This window comes from Alosa alosa, chromosome 9 (assembly GCF_017589495.1).
Source record: "Alosa alosa isolate M-15738 ecotype Scorff River chromosome 9, AALO_Geno_1.1, whole genome shotgun sequence".
Lineage (NCBI taxonomy): Eukaryota > Metazoa > Chordata > Actinopteri > Clupeiformes > Clupeidae > Alosa > Alosa alosa.
In genome coordinates this window covers 4425678-4446758 of record NC_063197.1, presented here as the reverse complement: position 1 = coordinate 4446758, position 21081 = coordinate 4425678, and the positions used below count along the sequence as shown (strand labels likewise).

General features: G+C 43.5%; 2 protein-coding genes across 3 annotated transcripts in view; one reads left to right on the top strand and one right to left on the bottom strand.

The window, feature by feature from the left end:
- pde4ba (phosphodiesterase 4B, cAMP-specific a) overlaps positions 1-21081 on the bottom strand; it is a 159275-nt gene that overhangs the window by 72715 nt on the left and 65479 nt on the right. The gene's annotated exons all lie outside the window — the stretch shown is intronic.
- LOC125299998 lies at positions 16319-18425 on the top strand. Its single transcript, XM_048251454.1, has 4 exons — positions 16319-16407; positions 16575-17141; positions 17247-17672; positions 17803-18425. Exons 1-4 carry the CDS (start codon positions 16399-16401, stop codon positions 18289-18291), a joined length of 1491 nt encoding a protein of 496 aa, XP_048107411.1. The 5' UTR covers positions 16319-16398; the 3' UTR covers positions 18292-18425.

Below are 21081 nucleotides of genomic sequence, written 5' to 3'. Positions count from 1 at the left end.
CTAGATAAGGGAGAGAGAGAACATTTCTCCTCCATCACCAAATGATCTGCATTCTCTCCTACGGTGACTTGCAGTGAATGAGCAAGGAGAAGGACAGTGCTGAATTAGCACACAGGCCCCCATACAGACACAATCGGTCAGCACACAAGCCCCCATACAGACACAATTGGTCAGCATTGGCAAGAATTGTGATTTAAATGCCTTTTCAGGAGAGCTGGTCCCAGTTTCATGCGTCAGGTCATTTAAGTCACGTCAGTTCCCATCACTTTTTGGCAATAGAGCCTTATCTAGATGTTTGGGCAACTGTTGTGTCCACTGTTGTAGCCACAATTTCATCAACATTATGTGATGATGTCATTCCAGGTGACATAAGACACAGATATCCAGTTCACCAAGCAACTGTCATTAGCATCCTTACAATGGCAGTATCTGAACAACAGAGCCTTATCAACATGTTTGCTGACAACAAGAACACCGGTGCAGGCATGCAAATGAGCCTGGCATAATCAACACATCCTGATGGGCCAGAAAAACAGCAAGAGTTTACAAAAGGATAACATAACATGATTACATGTACACACTATAGACCGTATACACACACATACTGTACACACACACACACACACACACACACCGTTGACCTGTCCATCCTTGCCACACCAACACATAAACCACAAAGATCCATATGATGGATAATAGTTACTTCATACTTTACACTCATACTCCCATACTCCCATACTCATTGGAGCCCTGTGCTCATTTGTCTCTCTCAGTTTCTCTTTCCCCCTACAGTGCAGTTCCTAACATTCCCAGATGGTACATGACTCATGAATACAAACACACACACGCACACACACACACACACACACACACACACACACACACACACACGCACACACACACACACACAGACAAGAGTTCAGAAACATGTACACGATCGCTTTAGAACGGAGAGCTATTTTCTTCATTTACACTGCCTTTGACTGAATATGAGAGTGCAGTAAGAGATAAAGTAAAGTTTACAGTGAATGTGCGGTGTGGTTAAAGGACAGTCAGTGAATGTGTGGTGTGGTTAAAGGACCATCAGTGAATGTGTGGTGTGGTTAAAGGACAGTCACACAAGGCTCTGCCGTTACATTACCAACACACACACACAATCGCACAGCCATCATGGCGTCTGCTAATGGCTAACCTTCTGCAGCCAATGTCATGACAACAACTTACAAGTCACTTATACACTTATACACTCATGACACACAGACACACAGTCATACACACACACACACAGAGACACACACACACACACACACATACACACACACACACACACACACACACACACACACACACACACACACACACACACACACACACAGACACACAGACACACACACATATGCACACACACAGCAGGGCAATTACAGGAAGCTTGGCCTGACCCAGAACAATGAGCAAGGAATCCTTTTGGCCCCTACAGACCTCACTACAGTACAAAAGGCAGAGACACACATACACACACATAAAAGAGGGACAAAAAGACAAAGTGAGACACAGGCTGAATCCCCCTGCTCTTTCTTAGACACACACACACACACACATACATACACGCACGCACACACGGACACGCTGTGTCTCCTCTGCAGGGGTGGAGCTGGATGGTGCCCAGGTGGGGGAGGCATCATGAGGGGGCTCAGAGGGAGGTGGGTGGGGTGGGGGTCTGCAGGTGTGGGGCCTGCTGGGAGTGGAGAGGCAGACAGACCCGGAGCCACAGACAGAACGAGGCCCACTGCTGCTGTCACACTAATTGGCTGGGTTAACGGATCACCAAGAAAACCAGGGGACAGAGAGAGAGAGAGAGAGAGAGAGAGAGAGAGAGAGAGAGAGAGAGGGACAGGCAGACAGGAAGCGAGGGAGGGAGAAAAATGCTAGTGCCAATACAGTGAGAAATTCACTCACACATGGCAAGCAAGAGGCACCCAGAATGCCTGCTCCACACTGCACTGCGACGCACACATGTAAACAAACACACACAGATGCAGACACAAATAACCTCAAAGGTGTCTAATCTTCTGTGTGTATGTTTGTTTGTGTATGTGTGTGTGTGTGTGTGTGTGTGTGTGTGTGTGTGTGTGTGTGTGTGTGAGTGGGCATACATCAGTGTCTGTCTGTGTGTGTGTGTGTGAGAGGGAGAGAGAAAGAGTGTTTGTGTGTGTTTGTGTGCATGCTATGAAGCAGCTCTGACGCAAAGCAGTGACAACAAACAAAAGATCCACCCTGTTGCCATGGCACTCGAGCCAAAATGCAGCTGATGTCAAGAATTGATTGCCTACTTCTCTCCCTCCCTCCCTCCCAACACTCTCTCGCTACTCAATCTCTCTCTCTCTCTCTCTCCATCTCAACTTGCCTTGTGTTTGCCTTCCTCTCTCTCTCACTCAGATGCTCCTTCAAACCAAACAGCATCTCCAGACTACCCAAACCTCAGTGGAAAAGGAAAAAGGCTTTTCTCCTTATGAAAGTCAATTTACTGTGTGTGAAGCCATTAGGATCATTCATGTTTGTATTTCATCAGAGGTAGTGGAAAACCCATTACATTCGCATCCTTCACACTTACTAATATAAAGCGGGTCCCCGCACACAAATCACTCATTTTCTGTTTATTATTCTCTTTCTCTGCATAACACACACACACACACACACACACACACACACACACACACACACACACAGGAAAAACAGAGGTTTTCTTGCCAGGACACACATGCTGCAGCACTGTGGAGGCTCCAATGCGAGCAGCCCTGCGCGATAAGAGGGCTTTCACAGACCGAGCCAATCAGGAGCGCTAGGAGCTGCTGCTATTTCTGCAGGCCTTTCTTCCTGCCGTAATCCCCCGACTCCCCGGTAGAGAGACCAGAGACGCCGGAGCAGAGAGGGACCTGGTGACAAGCCAATGCTCACATGACCCGCCGCGACCCAATGAGCAGTCAGCATCTGATGCTCTTGTGTCCATTGTGCTTTACACCCCACAAGGCCCCTGGGGGACCGCAGCGGTCAGGTGCATGTCCGCCAGGGATGACCTCATCTGTGATGCAGGAAGAGGTGTGTGTGTGTCTGTGAATGTGTGTGCGCATGAGTGCATACTGTATGTGTCTTAGTGCATTCTTGAAGCTCTCCTTACCTCAACATCATTTCTCTATGACAGAGGTTTTCCACTGGGAGCTGTGTGTGTGTGTGTGTGTGTGTGTGTGTGTGTGTGTGTGTGTGTGTGTGTGTGTGTGTGTGTGTGTGCATATGTTGTGTTCCTGCTTGGGGGCCCCTCACCACTTACCTTCTTACCTCTTTGCATTCCTCACAGCATCCCGCCCCTTTGCCCCCCCCTCTTCCAGCCTACGTCATTCCCCACCTCCAGCAGCTGTCTGCCCAGCAACTCCTCCAGTCGCCGCATCAAATCAAAAATCACTGCTCCAGCTCCAGCTCCAGCTCAGCCACCCGGCAGCACCGCACAAGGGTGCGCTGATTATCCCGCGGCCGTAACTGCCAGCGATTTACCAGCAGGGAGGCAGAAGGCTGGACGTGCATGCAGACCGCTCCTGCCACTCGCCCAGAAATGCGCTCTGGAGGAGGCCACTCGACTGGTGCTGCCATTATCCTCACCGCGCTTTTCATTAGTGAGAGGAGGGGGGGGTTTTGAAGAGAGAAACAAGGAGATTGGGTTGAGGGAAGAAGTGGAGGAAAATAAAGGAAAAAGAGGATATCAAAAATGCTACAGAGGCCATGACCATTGCCATGCATCAGGGTCTGCAGGAGACTCTCTTTCTTTATTTCTTTCTTTCTTTCTCTCTCTCTCTCTGTCTCTCTGTGGTGTGTGTGTGTGTGTATGTTACATGTCTTATGTAGCTACTGTGTGTTGGCAGTTTAAAAGCCACTATCAGAGTAATGCTTTGATCATCTCTCACCACCAAAAGCCCCCGGGCTTGCATCTCACTATCTTAAACCCACACACACACACAAACACACACACACACACACACACACAAATGCACAGAAAACCTCATTCTGAATACTGCCTTTAAGGGACCCCAGCATCTCTTTAAAGAATCACATACACACACAAACACACACTCACACACATACAGAGACACACATACTCCAGTAAAAACACTTGGCCTTGAAGGAGCTCAATGTCTTTGTCAGTGTCTTTTCACATGAAATGAAGGTGCTGCTACTCACACAGGCACTCACACACACAAAGGCATCAGCATTAAAGACACCCTAAAGTGCTCTTGAGGATGAGACAGAAAAGGCCTGGATGAAAGGGGAAAGGAAAACAGTGCAGGAGAGACCGAGAGAGTGGGAGGGAGGGACAGAGATAGACATGCGACCAAAATGAGAGGCATTGACCATCAGGGACATTAGCTGATGTCGCAATGTAATGTCATAATGATCTGGTGGATGAACAGGCAGAAGGCCATTACATACTGCATACTGCCTTACAGTGATAACTACAGTGTAGGTGAAATACATAATAAATATAACTATACAATAATAATATAGAATATTTATAATAATATAATAATCATTTTTACAACATTAACAATTCTAATGTTGTTTTGCCATAAAGCTCAATACAAACACTATCAATGACACTAAATAGTTTGGTAACACTCCATAATAAGGTGCCATAATAAATAGCAAACTAGTAATTACCTAACCCTTTGTTAATATTTGTTAATTGTTAATAAAATATCTATTTGGCACAAATTCATAGTTTTTTCATCATTAATTAAATATTAGTTGTTTGCATAAAAGCTGTATGTTAATGTTTTAACAAATCTATTAACTAATATTGTATTAATATTTGTTCATAGTTAACTAAATGTCTTTTTGGCACTAATTAACAGTTATTTCTTACATCATTTAAATTAAATGTTTATTTACAAACTCTATGTTAATGATGGCGCTACCTTGACATGCCACCACTTTTGTCGGTGCACGAAACGCTTGCAATAAAGTTGGTTAAGCTTAATTAATATACAGTATTAGTAGTATATAGCTATAAGCATGGGGCCCCTTATATAATAAAGTTGGTTGGTTGAAGAAGTGTAAGGGGTCAGGAGGTCGCAGATGTAGGGGGGAGCAAGGTTGTGGAGGGCTTTGAAGGTGAGTAGTAGTACTTTGTATTTGATCCGGGACGGAACTGGTAGCCAATGGAGTTGATGGAGAATGGGGGTGATGTGTGCTGATCGTCTGGTATGGGTGAGGAGCCTAGCTGCAGAGTTTTGAATATATTGTAGTCTTTGAAGGGTTTTAGTGGGGAGACCAAGGAAAAGTGAGTTGCCGTAATCTAAACGGGACATAATGAAAGAGTGAACCAAAGTCTGTGCATCACTAGCAGAGAGGAAGGGTCGAAAAAAAGGGTGAAAAAAAGCAATCTTAGTGATAAGTGACCAATATATTAATTAAGCTTAACCAACTTTATTATAAGGGGCCCCACACTGATAGCTATATACTACTATATTAATTAAGCTTAACCAACTTTATTATAAGGGTCCCCCATAATGATAGTTATATATTACTAATATATTAATTTAGCTCAACCAACTTTATTATATAAGGGGCCCCATGCTTATAGCTATATACTACTAATACTGTATATTAATTAAGCTTAACCAACTTTATTGCAAGCGTTTCGTGCACCGACAAAAGTGGCGGCATGTCAAGGTAGTGCCATCATTAACATAGAGTTTGTAAATAAACATTTAATTGAAATGATGTAAGAAATAACTGTTAATTAGTGCCAAAAAGACATTTAGTTAACTATTAACACATATTAATACAATATTAGTTAATAGATTTGCTAAAACATTAACATACACATTTTATGCAAACAACAACTATTTAATTGATGATGAAAAAACTATTAACTTGTGCCAAATAGATACAGTATGTTACTAACAATTAACAAAGGGTTACGTAAGTTTGCTATTTATTATGGCACCTTATTATGGAGTGTTACCAATAGTTTTGAAGTTCCGGACGAGCCCTCAGGATGTTTGATAGCCATCACTCCGCCCAGTTCTGCTTTAAACCATCCTTACCGGTCTACTATGTCACACAGTGTTGTTGCAAAGCATTCCATTCTCCTTCATTTCACCTGTAGCGTGCAGGTCAAATGACCCCTTATCCATAAGGGTAATCAGTGGACATTGATCACATGTAATCTCTACTATAGGCAATGTCTGCTATAGTGCTACGGCCAGCTACCAATCTAGTACTCTTATGGGTAAACTAGTCAAATACATCCTAACTGAAATGTTAATAAACATTGATATTTAGTGAATGACCCTTTGGCTGTTTCCAAGCATTTAAGATGTTTAAGCATAGAACAGACAAGATTCTTAGTCATGCCCCAGGTCTTCTGGTTCATTTATACTACAAATGAATGCACAGTAACACTCAACCATAAAATTGATGGAAAACAAAAATTAAGCTAAAAAAACAAAGAAAATCGTGGATTGATTTGTGAATCTGTTTTCAACAAAACTGCCTGCTGCATATAAAACATTAAAAATTGAGAACCTCTTGCCAATAAGCCTTTTAAAAACTGTAAACTACAATGAATGTGGAGCCACACAGCTCAGAAAGCAACCAAGAAGACAAAAAAAATCCCACAATTGTGGAAATGAGTTAAACATTAGTTAAAACTTCTTCCACTGTTTCAGGCATCAAGACAAACATTGCACCTGTTCAAACCCAGTGGAGCATCTGGTCTGAGCCATAGGATGAGCTGCAGAGCCCAACTATTGAGGACTCGGCGAGGTAGCTTCCCGGTAAATACCGCTGAGATGATGACCATTGTCATGGAAACATTCTACCTCTTTTTTCACAGCACTGACTGCAGTGGTGGGCGATTGGCCAGATATTCCATCTGAGGCCCAGTGATTACTGTTTGTGGGGGGGGGTTGCCAGGTACCTTGCGGAGCAGGAGATTAGATTAACGGTGTCTGCACCTCTCTGACCCTGACATTTAGCGTCCAGCCACATTTTGCCCGACGGACGCCGACACGCATAAAGCAGCTGGCCAATTGGGTTAGCTGGCACCTAATGAAATGGAGACGCATTACCTGCCTGAAGGGAGCAAGGGAAGATGACTTTCCAGAAAAAAGTTCCACCAGCCCAGTCAGACCAGACAGCCCTTTTCAAATTAAGTGAGTGCTTTATACACAGGTTATGATTTAGATATGGTCGGATGCAATTCCAGTCAGACTTAAAGCACACAACTTGACTGTTTATTCAGTACATCTTAAATGCAACTGGGAGGTTTACAGAATGCTTGACATAACAATATGTGGTCAATTGTACCTACTCAGTACATACACAGGAGACCCTGTCGAGTCATTCTGAGGACTGCTTAACGGTAGAGGAACTGTTAATTCCTTCCCAATTTTACTGAACCAATAATGATCTTTTTTTCCTGCGAGCTGCAGACATTCTCTCCTGCTCTCACACAGAGACAGACAGACACCAAGTCTCAGTGGAGCTGAGGGAAGCTGGCCTCTGGCCCGACTGAAATCGAATCATGGCTCTAAAACTCGTTAAGTGATGAAAAAGCGGTGGTAATTTCAGGAAGGTGGTAGGAGGTGCCCTGTAATTAAAAGCTCTGCTCGTCTCTCCACCGCAGCGAGAACATAACTAAATGGAATTCATAAAATATGAGGCAATGAATATAGATGTCAAGAAAATGAAACCTTTCAATTTATGTTTTTATTTCCATATCAGAGTCAAAAGCTAAAAAAATATTTTTCACTACTTAAGTCATAATCAAGATAACTATGTGTTTGTGTTTGTGTATGTGTGTGTGTGTGTGTGTGAGTGTGTGTGTGTGTGCGAGACAGAGTATGTGCAATTTTTGCCATGGGGATGTGATGAATATGCTGATGTTACATGATGAATATGTCTGTGTGTGTGTGTGTGTGTGTGTGTGTGTGTGTGTGTGTGTGTGTGTGTGTGTGACAAGGACTCATGTGATCAGTGAGGAGAGGTGTGTGACATGATTATCATTATAAGGTCTGTGTAAGAGCGAGCGACACGAGTATAATGATAAGAGAGATTAGTGTGAGTGTGTTGGAAGTGTGCACATGAAGAGAGTGCTGCTCCTCTCTTGTGCTCGTTGTTTATCCGCCCCAACCCCCCCCCATCAGGAACAGAGTGACTGTAGGCACAGATGGTGGCCATTGGCAGCATTTGGCAGGACTGCGTCTGTGAGTTTCACCAGCGCCCCCATGCCCCCCGATACCGAGGGTGGCCAGGGTGTCCAGGGGTCCTGCTGGGGGAAAAGCCTGCCAAGGGCAGTCAAACCAAATGCACATCTCCTGTGTGTGTATGGAGTGTGTGTAGTGTGGAGTACATGTGCATACACTTTAGTAAATGTGCATACTTGTCTTAGTGTCAACAATATCTGTATTTGAGATTAGATTAAGTATGTGTAACATGGGTGTCTCTGTGTATCTATGTGTGTGTGTGTGTGTATTTATACTGTTTGTGAATGATAGATGACAGAGAATTGCATTGCAAACATTTGTTCGCAAGAAAGATGTGCACTTCTGAGTTTAATGCACCAATTTAAGTTTAATTTCACAGCTGGATACACCCCTGGAAATAGGAAGTAAATGAAGGGTCCCCAGCCTGGTGTCAGCTAGGCTAGATAAAAAGAGGAGGCACAGTGTGCGGTTGTTTACGCTAAAGTCACAGATCTAGTAGGCCTACACAGGCCTGTGAGAGCACTCTTTAGGAACAGTAGAGAAAAAGGCTTGGCTCATGAAAATTCAGTGTCTCTCATGAAGGCCATCTGATCTTGAGCCTGGGTGCACATGCACCCTGACCGTAATCACAAAGAGCCAGGCTCTCCAGTGAACTTACATACAAGTCATCACATAACAAGTGTGTATTAATGCATTAGAATCTCTCTCTCTCTGCCTCTATGTGTGTGTGTGTGTCTGTGAGTGTGTGTGTGTGTGTGTGTGAGAGAGAGAGAGAGAGAGAAAGAGAGAGAGAGAAAGAGAATAGAGAGTGTACACAGAGTGAATGCAAGCCGAGTGTTGAGCATTAATGGCTCAGCAGTGTTTGAGTGTATTCTGCAGGCCTGTCTCACATTTTCAAACACACTGTGCACTGAATAATGATCTCAGGCTCAAATGACCTCCAGAGCCAACAGCTGACAAAATAGCACACCATCCACCCACAGTAGGGTGGTTCACAATATACAGTAATGGTATAAGTAAAAGTTTTCCAAATTTTGCCAGATCACATTTTGCCTTCTTGTTCCTATTGACATTTTGAACATCTGTACCAAAAATTGAGCCAATAGGAGGCCAGTAAAGGGTGGCACACTTTTTCAAAATTGCTAAACCTAAGAATGCTTAACTTTCGCAGGAACCAGAAACTTGAACAAAATAAAAGATAAGTATGGTCATTAATAATCTCTCCCTGTACTTATACTAAATGAGTAAGAACATTAGAACAGTTCAAACACTATTCGCTGTATGATGACTTTGTTATTTTTGATACTTTATCTCTGTGTCCTTGCAGACGGAGCAAACATTGCTTTTGGTCTTCGTTTCGCACAGATTGTTGTTGATTGTTGACAGCGTTTAATAAGGGCAATGCCTCTCTCTGCGCTGTCGTTGATGACCTTCAAGGAATTAACTTTTTGACGCAGTTTCTCATCTATGAGAATGGACCTCACATCATCAGGGTTACTTCTGCCATCCATTTGGCCTTCAGTAAGAACTTCAAAGAAGTGGATTGAGCAGCAAGTGACGAGGCCAGAGATGGTAGTACTGCTCTTGTGGAAGAAAGACTTGGCATCAAGTTTTTGAGCATCTTCCCAGGGCGCCTTTCAAGATTTTTCAGCATTGTCTCTTTTCCTTCAGCATCAACACAACAACAACAACAACATGTTACATTTATTTAGCGCTTTTCTCAACTCTCAAAGTGCTTCACAGGGAAGGGGGGACCTCACTAACCACCACCAATGGTAGTGAGCTGAGCATCAAAAAATGCCAGGGCGACGAGTTCTTCTGACGGGTACCACAAATGTCGTCCAATGCTCTTCAATGCAGCATCTGCAATGGTTTTATTCGGATACCAATACATCATGTATTGTCTGTGTGTCAATATTGTGAAAAAGTGTGCCACCCCTAAATGTGCAGCAACTGACTCCATTTTTGGTACAGATGCTTACAATGGCAATTGGAACAAGACAAAACGCAATCTGGCAAAATTTGGTGAAAATTAATTTTGTGAACCACCCTAACCCACAGCACCGTCACCCTCAGCACACAACGCACTCTCAAATATCACACAAACAAACAGAACGCCCAACAAAACATACACAAGCCACTGTGCACAGACTCACAAAGACAAACGGAACGAATGCTGCTGACGTGTGTGAGCTTCCCATGATGCACTGCTAGGAGTGTTAGTGTGTGTGCGTGTGTGATGATGGTGCCATTTTGTGTTTACATCAGTGAGACTGTGAGATAGCAGGTAAGTAATACACTGCACACTCACAGCTAGAGATGCATGCAGTCATACAGATGCCAAACCCACACAAGGAGACTCACAGACGCAATGATGACAAGTTACACGTCAGAGAGAGAGAGAGAGAGAAAGGGAGGGAGAATAAGGAAGGCTCTATCAGTGCGCCACTCGATATGCTGTCAGAGATGGTCTCCATGGTAACGGGCCAGGAACAGCACATGTTCGTGAACTGAATAGCTCCATACCTCACAAACATCACAACACATACACATACACACACAGACACACGCACACACACATGCACACTCCTCATGGTAATTTGTCTCTAGAGGACACTACAAGAGACTCCACGGCCCTGTCAATCAGTCCAGTGCCTAAGGTTAAAACGCTGCTAAAATCACCAGGGACTAATCACAACACTGCTGTCAGCAAAGGGCCCCATTACACAAACAATCAACAATCACACACGCACACACATACACAATTGTTAACTGTTGCCATCTACAACCTTTATTTGGCATGGCAGAGTCCGACAGCATCCTAGTAAATCTTGAATGGTAGTAAACATTTACAACAAAACCAACAAACTCACAAACGCACTCACAAATGCGTGTAAGCAGTTGAAACAGAAAATATCTGCGTCACACCTCATTACAGGTCATTTATTTCTTATATGCAGCAAGCTAGCTCATGACCGCCCCACCCCACCCCCTCCATGTCTGACCCACTCCACCTGCTTCTCCTCCATCCTGCCTGAGGGAGACTGAGTCACCGGCGGTGGACATGGCTAGCGGGATGGGGCATGGCCAATATGCTTGGCGGTGGTGTGCCCGCTGGGGCTGCTGAGGCTGGTCATGCGGCTGTCCCGGGCTGCATTCATTAGTGCTGTGACAGGCCTCATGCATCAGCAGTGGACAGCACCAGCAGTAGGAGAACGCTGCCAAGCCAAGCCCAGTGCACCTCATTTACAAGACACACGTACACACACACACACACACACACGTACACACAGACACACACACACACACACACAGGCACACGCTAAAAGTCTCTCAGTATTCTCCATTCTATCCCTCTTTAGGCTTTTTGCTAGTGTCTTCTCTAACGCACGCACAGACTTCATATTTCTCTCCCCAATTCTTTCTCTCTCTCTTTCTGTCTCTCCTGCTGATGAGAGCTGTAGGCAAGTGGTCTTCAAGAACAACTTTCATCTCCCTGCTTTTATCAGACTCAGAGCATCAGACTCAGTAGGACATTCATCTCCTGTCTTGGACTCTATCTATCTCCACATGAATGTACTGTATTACCGGTAGCCTGGGTGTGTGTGTGTGTGTGCATTGGCCATTCGTCTATGTTTCTACTTTTGTGTTTTTGTTCCGTTGTCTATGTTTTATTAGACAGATACTAGTACTGTGATTGAACAGTACAACACTTACCATAAGAACGAAACTGCATGTTCACTGACAGGTTTGCGATCAAGTGTATTTATAATTTCACTCACACAAAAGGCGTGTTGAGCCGGGCGTGCACCAACAGGCCCAGTTCTGTGGTTAGCGAGCCATTAGCAGTCTGCCATCAAGCACCACTGCTGCCACGGCGACCGCCTCAAACACATTCCCCTGGGCACTGGGATGCTGCTGGAAAGGTCAGCAGTGTTTGACAGAGCACCCCGGGGCCAGGGGTCAGCACGGGTGGCATATGCCACCAGACAGACACACGTCACAGCACAGCACACAGCATATTCGTCTCCACGACAGCACTGCGTACAATTCAATGGATGCAGCTACAGCAAAACCAATGACTGACCGGCAGCTGGACATTGACTTTTCCCTCACTTTCTCTCTTTTACAGGTTACATCATATATGATATTGAGAGAAAAAGGAGTCATTTAAAATACACATCCAAAGGTGCTGAGAGATGAGCCTCACATTAGTGTGTGCGAGTGATGATGTATTACATACAGTAGGCAATGTCTAGCTCATTTTTTGCTATCTGGTTTATTCATGATTAAGTAGGTGTATAATTATAACTGGTGGGCTAGAAAAATTGAACGAGATCTTTTGAAATGATTAAAAACAGAACCATGTCTTTACTCAAATTACCCGGCTGCAAACTGTAACCTCTGCTGTCTGCATGGAAGCTCTCTGAGGGCTGGAAATCTCATGACTGTTTTTTTTCCACTCACACGCTCTCTCTCTCTCTTTCTCTCTCTCTCTCTCTCTCTCTCTCTCTCTCTCTCCATGGCGGTGAAGGAAGCATTTTTAGCCTATGCCACGCTGGCACAAACTCCCTAAGCAGAACCACACACACACACACACACAAACCCACACACACACACACACACACACACACACACACACACACATTACTCACTGCATTTTAGGCCATCCACACACATTTTACTCCAGAACATGGCTATGAGTGCCCCACTAATGGCCTTAAACTGCAGAATGAAAGGAAAACAGCCTTTTTAATCTTCAGTCAAACAGACCAGGCCACGTGGAGGGGGAGAGGAGAGAGAGAGAGAGAAGGGAAGGAAGGATTGCTGAGAAGTCAAAAAGCCATACGCTTCCGAAAAAAAGTCCATTTGGGAGAGGAGGTAATCCCTAACACGGGGATGAACAGATGCCACAGCACTGGGAGACAGCCCACTGGAAAAGTGTGGCGGCGATGTTAGCAGAACATGCTGTCAGTGAGCGTCCATGTCCCGTCGCCCCTGATGGCTATTCAATCAGATGGAAAGAAAGAGGCGGGGCTGGCCTGCGCAGTCATGTAAAGGTCAGGAAAAATGAGGAGGCAATAAGCCTCGAGTGGCGTGCATCCAACGCCCAGAGAGAGCTGTACAACCTCCACACAGGCGTCCACACAGGGAGTCAGGCAAGCATGCAAGCAAAATGACAGGCCTACGTGTCTCTGAGCAGCTGGGCAGGCAGGTGCCATGTCAAAGTCAACGGGCCTGATGTTTCTGGTCGTCAATGTCATCTATTTATCTGTTCTTTTCCTTGTGTTCCCAAGACCCAAGCCACACAATCAAAGACCAGAACCTCTGAAGTGTAAACCAAACAAAATTACATCTGCTTTGCCAACAAGTACATACACATACTTTTTAAACACATATTTTTTTAATGCATCTTTTATTTTTAGCCAGAGACTAAAAGTATGCTGTCTATTCCCCACAAGCAATCTGCACACTTCTCAGACAGCCAGGAACTTGCGCTGCATTAACTTGCCAATATGTCTTTGGAGGATTAGGCAGTGGATGTCCATGAAATTTTCACATAACTCCTCTGAATTTCATTAGGGCCCGAGTGATATTAAAAGGCCATTACGGTCCGCTCGGCTGGCCTCCTGTCCCTGACATCACATTAGACTATTACGCAGTAGAGGAAAGTGCTTTTGAATGGCTGGCGAGTGGCGGCTGGGTCCAGGGCTGCTCCTGGGGACGGCTGAGCCGGAGCCCAAACATGCAGCGGAAGAGACGCCAGGCTGATACCTCAGACTCCGTGGGCAGCTAGCAGTGTGGTGTGTGTCTCTGTGTGTGTGTTTGGGAGAGTGGTGGTGGTGGGGGGGAGACAGCGGGACACACTCAAACAGCCAATTATCTCCTCTATTTAAACAGTAGATGAGACGCATACACACTCCCACTCCCCTAAATATAAACAAAGGCACACACACATACAGACTAATCAATTCAATTGATCAGAACAACACATACCCAGGCTATAAGGGTGTGTTTGTGTGGTCTGAATTAATTTACTGTAATTTGTACTAGGACAAATGTATCACACTGTTTAGTGGCTTTTACCAGAGCTGGGCTTTTGGGTAATCTGAAATGTAACTATTAAACAGGCACATTATCTGTGATATAATAATAATAATAATAATAATAATAATAATAATAAATACAGCTGCAAGCAGCAATGTGGAGGCCAAGCAGTGCGCTATAGCAGGAATGGAGTTGCCATGGCATGAGCAAGCACTCACAGCAAGTGAAGCGGCCCACAAATTGTCCCGATTACCCACCCCGGGCCTGGCTGCCATAGACTCCAATAGCGGATGTGTAATAATCATAATAGGAAAAGCTAGTAACTCAATGGGTGCCTTCGCAGCTTCTCTACCAACAGCCCCCCACACACACCAGGGACGGATTAAACAGTAATTTGCGCGTGACGTGCGCATGCAGCCAGCGCGTCTCTCTTTGCTGTCTGTGCAGGCTGGTGCACAATTTCACACAATGAAAATGTAGTACATTATGTCATATATTATAACTCAGGCCCACACAGAAATGACTTCCACCAGCTGTTTTTATTATTAGGCTGTAATCTCCCTTTGCTGTCCAAACAGTCTACATAGCATAACAGCAGGGGTTCCCAACCTTTTTCATTAAACGGACCTGGAAAAAGTTGTCATATTTCTGACGGACCGGTAGCAGGGACGTTGATAGTATTTTGTGAGAGGTGGTGCTGATCATATTACGGGGGGTTCGGGGTTGTTCCCCCCGGGAAAATGTCGAAATTCTGTCTGTTAAATACACCGTTTTGACACAGGCAGGGCCTGTTTTCTGTCTGACTCAGGTGACGCTGCTTGACACTACCTTGCATGGAGACATATTTCACGTTAACAGTGGAGATTTTTGGAGCAAAACTATAGCGTTTGGTAAATGGAGATGCAGATCATCTCCCTAATTAATTTTGCGCAACAGCCCACATTATGCGCTCACTCCAGCGAGACGAGTGAAATAAATGTAAGCCTACTGTATCTGTCATTGGCATCGCCATAGGCTATATGCTACGATATAAGCTACTGTTAGGTCTACAACAAGTCGCGATTTATTAGGCTATCCAATCACTATGTTGTTTTCATGAACATTGCAGGAATCCACTTCATTCACCTACCCACGAGTGGTTCATTTTGTCAGTTTCACTTTCGCAAACACGCACACACATTGAATGAGCACTCATAGCCTACCACTTCCACCTAATGTTATGCCTCTATATTTTATGAATTAAGAAGTATTTATTGATCAGGAAAACATTTAGTTTATTTTTCTTCGGGTCCAAGGGTTCCATAACACCATTCAGTTGTGCCGCAAATTAACAGACAGAAGCACCGGGCATAATCTAGCCTAAATTCATGGCAATTTTTTTTTTTTTTAATCCGAGGGCCCCCATTGGCTCAGGCCCCCTGTGCATGTGCACACTTGGCACAAGCCATGATCCGTCCCTGCCACACACACACACATATAATTAATGTACTTTTTGTATTATTACTATTTAATTTATTCTTTATATCACTTGAGAACAATATATTTCATTACTGACAAATCCTTTTATGTGTACATGACAATAAACTTGAATTTAAACTTGAACTTGAATAATAATAATAATAACAATAATAATAATAATAATAATAATAATAATAATAATAATAATAATAATAATAATGTATTATTATTATTAATAATACATTTTATTATTTATAATTTATTATTATTATTATTATTATTTATTATTATTATTATTTACCTTGATAGTAAAATAATATAACATTTTAAAATGTATATTCTTAAATGAATATAATTATCAATACACCAAAGTAGATTATAACAAACTGTCCATCTGTTCATTAAAACTACAGGAAATGTCTATCTGTTCAAATAAAAACATTACATTCTAACATTCTAAGTGAAGATTCTAAATTACATCACATAATTTTTTAGAACCTTCACCATTGGCAACCTAACCCAAACATAACTTAGAATCTTCCCTTTTCATGAAATATCAATCACAGAAACCTATTGCTCTTCAATATTTGAGACTTTATTCGACATTTTTTGGAAAACTTTCTCGACAAACGCTATGGAACAGGTAAGACATTATTCCAAATGCCACTTTTAACACTTCTTATGGATTTCACCTTTTTTGTATGTTTACAATTGTTTTTAATGTGATATTACTGTAAGCCACTGGAAGATTCATAAGTGTAAAGACAAATCCAGCACTTTTACATGTAACGTTATACCTTTATATTACAGGGCAACAAAGGGCGAGCCACCAGTGCCCCCTATAGTCTTAGAAGGCAGGTTGTACCATCTAGGCGTTTTGAGGATTTTTATCTGGAGAGACAACCCCTCTCTAAGAAAAAAGATCTTCAGACTGGGGAGAAGTTGACCTGGAAGACTGTAGAAGGCTCTGCCTCCAGCTCTTCCCAGAGTCCTCTCCCTATGCCCATTGTTTCTGGAGAGATCCTAAGCTGTGGAGACAATTCTTCGGCTCTGCCTCTGCATTACCCTGGATCCTCACTGCCAGCTAAGGATGGATGTGAGAGCCCCTGCAAGGTCTCTGGACTCACCCTGTCCACTGCTCCAGAGGCTTCTGAGCGTGTGGGTCGCAGGAAGAAACAGGCCAAGCCTTGCCGAGTGGTGCCTTGCAAAGATCAGGCTGAACAAGGCCTGGGAATCTCCAATGGGCCCCTGGTGATCAAGCTGTGCACTCCTGAGCAGAAGACTGGGGCGTCTCTGGCTTCAGTCTGCAAGAGCTCCAGTAAGAGTCACAGAGAACCTCAACTGAGTTCTCAAGCTCTGATGGGCTCCACACCACAGGTAGATACTCTTTTCACATTTCCAATCTTAAATGAAATGTCACAAAGAGATCATCTTGCAACCTTGTATGTACTGTAAAATAACATTTTATTTTGCAACCTGTAGGCTCCTATGCTGAAAAAAGCACCACAGAAAAAGGTGGCACCACAGGGAAACCATCAAAAATCCAACGACCTGAAGCAGAGGCTGGAGATAGCAGCCATACTGCTGAAACTTGCACAGCAAGTCCCTGACTTGGTCCCAGAGGTTGGGTGCACTATCAACTTCCAGCAGCAACTTCAGCTGATAAAGAAATGCAGCTCCAAAGGGAACCAAAAAGGAACCTCTGTGAAGGCACGTGCTCATAAAGAGGTGACCTGTGACCATAATGGATACTGCAAGAAGTACCACTCCACGGAGACACATGGCCAGAAGAGAAAGTATCTCAGCTCTCTGGACTCTGGCCCAGTGATGGGACCTGAGTGGACAGCAGCTAGGGATAGGGAGGACATGTTCTTTCCCCACTTGGACGATTCCTCTCTCATGGCAGAGGTACAAAAACATTCTGCCACATATAAGTCAGGAAGCTTAAACACAAGCAATCATATTTTTGGTAAAATTATATATTTTAAATTAATTACCAGAACCATAATTAAAGCTCTATTCCATTTGACCGGTACAGGCCAAAGAGAGGAAAAGGAGGGAGATGGCTCAGGAGAGCAGCTTGCAGCAAATGGCCGAGCCCGTGGAGGAGAGAAACATCAAAAACGCTGCTGTTCTCCCAGACCTCCGGCCGCTGCCGCCTGTGGCCCCCTCCTCGGCCCAGAGCAGCTCCCTTCTCTGCGCAGCCCTGAGTGAGCCACTTCTGATCCACGGCCACTCTGTGGAGGACTACCAGGCCATCTACCATGCGGTGGTGGACCCCATGCTGAAGACCAAGTCTGGGAACGCCCGCCAATACAACCTCGGGATGGGCCGCGCCATCAAGCAGCGCCTGTGGGAGAGGATGTCCTGCCCCACCTTAGTGGAGACAGTGGACGTAGATGGTCGAGTGCACATCACCGAGTCCTTCAGCACCCCCACCCTGAAGTCCTACGCTCCACAGATTGACGTGGACATCAGTGGGGAGCCCCTGCCCGGACAGCCAAAGAGCAAGAGGGCCAGGCGCTGACTTCGTGACATAGTCAGCATTGACCGTCTACTGGTCACTGCCCCTATCGTGTGCCCAGTGCTCCGGGGACTTTTAAAAATAAAAATCAATTTTATACATTTTAAAAATTGCATTAATAAATATATTTAACATTATATTAACTAATACTTCTATTTGTCATCCATTCCCAAAAAAAAAGCCATATCATTTTTTATTTTATTTTACACATTAAATTGCACAACTAATATTCAAAATCAATGTTAACAGTCAGCTGACTGTTTGCCCTAGTGTTGCAGTTCAACACTAGGGCAAACCCTCCACAAAAGAAACACTGAAAAATGAGAGAAGACAATGGGCCCAATAGGGGTGTGATTTCTACCACAAGGAGTAACCATGAGGTACCATCAACCTTTACAAGGAAAAAGGCTTTCTCTCCATCATAAACAGACACACGCTTGCTCAAGCGTTCTCTCTGTTGGCTACATTACACTGTCTAAGAGTACTTATTATACTCTAAGAGTATTCATCTTAATACACTGCCAACAAACTTTGTGTTTATATATATATATTTATAATAATATATATATTTACACACACACACACATATATGTTTGTGTATTTATTCTCTAACTCACTCACTCACACAGGGACACATACAAAGAATGGATAGCGCGCACGTGCACACACACACACACACACACACACACACACACACACACACACACAACGCACATTTGTTCTCCTTCTCCATGTGTGGCCTCATTATTTTGTTCAGAGCTGGCATCCAAAGCGTAAAACAACTCCCTGTTTATTTTAAATTAATGATGACTACACAATGTACTCTTGTTTCAAACATCTATTTCCAAAACAAGGCACATTGACAAGAACAGGGAAAAAAACGGAGACATGGGGGTTGGGTGTGTGGGCATGTGTGTGTGTGTGTGTGTGTGTGTGTGTGTGTGTGTGTGTGTGTGTGTGTGTGTGTTGGAGGTGATGCTACTTTTAAGGAGGTAGGATTGGAGGAGAAATTGAATTAGGGAAGTAATGGATGAGCTCAAGAGAGATGCACAGTACATAAACAGACTAGATGCCTAGACAACACAGAGAAAGAGACACTTCAATCAACTTGGCTGCTCTCCCTCTGTCTCCTGCTTTCTCTGCTCTTGTTCTTGTTCTTCTCTTCCTCCTCATCTCTCTCTCTCTCTCTCCCTCTCTCCTCTTTCTCTTCATCTCTAAGATTCTCACAAATGCAATCGAATAAAAACATGACAGACTGGGTCATCCATGTTTGCTTAACCAGACAAATACACTCTCCATACACCCCTAAGCTTAGGCTGTAGGTCTTAAAGCAGTCTCTCCTAATCGGTTAAGTCGTGTTAGACTGACACATTTTCCTTTTCGCTGATAGAGACTTCTCTGAAGTCAACAGTGGTTTGAACTGACTGTGAGACAGGAAGTGTTAGCTGCACAGCCCGCTGACGTGGAAGTGGCCGTTTCTAGCTCTGCTGTGCTGATTCTCTTGACTCGACTCCTCCCAGTTCATTTGGAATGATGCAGGCGTCTAGACACCTTTGGCGCAGCATTGAGATGCTAAACGCTGACCTTCAAATATCATCAGCAGCAGCACTCCCATGGGCCTCAGCCTCTCCCCAAGTAGACAGGGGGAACGGGTTTTGAAGACTCTCTCTCTTTCTCTTTATTTGTGTGTGGCATATGTGGCACATGAATGAAGCCAACACCACATGAAGTCCATCTATTCAATATGTAAATGGCAGGCATGCACACACGCGCACACACATGCACACACATACACACACATACACACACCACACACACACACACACACACACACACACACACACACACACACACACACACACACACACACACATCACACACACACCAGGCTTGTGCACAATTCAGAATTTAATTGAGAATGACTCCTAAATTCCAATTCAATTCTTGAATTTGAATTGAATTTTAATTAAGGTCAAAAACAGGATGTAGAATTACAATTCGAATTTGAATTAAAGGAAGTAGAATGAAATTCAATGAAATTCGAAGAAATTCATATACATAATTTAAGGGTAGTGTTAAACAATGAAGCCTCACAGTATATGCCAGATATGATAGCATTAAGCACACAACTTGTAACTTAAAACAGTAACAAATTATATTTCCACACTGTAAAACATAATAGTTTTACTTACTTAAAATGTTCTAGTAAGTAGAATTCAGGTTTTGTCTTTTGTTGAGATTACCTGCGTAAAATGAGTGTTACTTCATTTTGAGGTAGAAAAGTGAACAATCAAGTAAACTATACTTGAATTGCTGAAGTTTGTACTACACTGTAAAATTTGTCTGTAATGTCAAGTTGTGCAAACAAATGCTCACTTAGTGTAGTGCACTTACAGTACACATAATTGCTATTTCAACTAACTTGGTCATTACAATTACAAGTAAAGTATACTCTATGTTTATTAAACACAACAGGTGTATTGAATTTGTGCAACTAATGTCAATTAATTGAATTGTGTAATGTCAATTAATTGAATTGTGTAACTAATGTCACAGTTCAGCTAACTGATATGACAAAAATGCATTTCCAGAATACCACAGACCCAGCCTACATATTGTTAACAATATGTAGGCCGGGTCTGTGGTATTCTGGAAATGCATTTTTGTTAAAGGGATCACATTAATCTTTACTGAAATTCAATCTTAAGTTACAATAACAAAGTGACAGTGACACTAAAGGCTATATATAGTGTTGTTGTGTAATTGATATGTGATTTATATTGATACATCACC

Bases quoted from the DNA above. Each gene is read 5' to 3' on its own strand.
- LOC125299998 (XM_048251454.1), top strand. The intron at 17,142-17,246 runs GTAGATACTCTT...TGCAACCTGTAG, and splicing joins TGATGGGCTCCACACCACAG to GCTCCTATGCTGAAAAAAGC. The intron at 17,673-17,802 runs GTACAAAAACAT...TGACCGGTACAG, and splicing joins ATTCCTCTCTCATGGCAGAG to GCCAAAGAGAGGAAAAGGAG.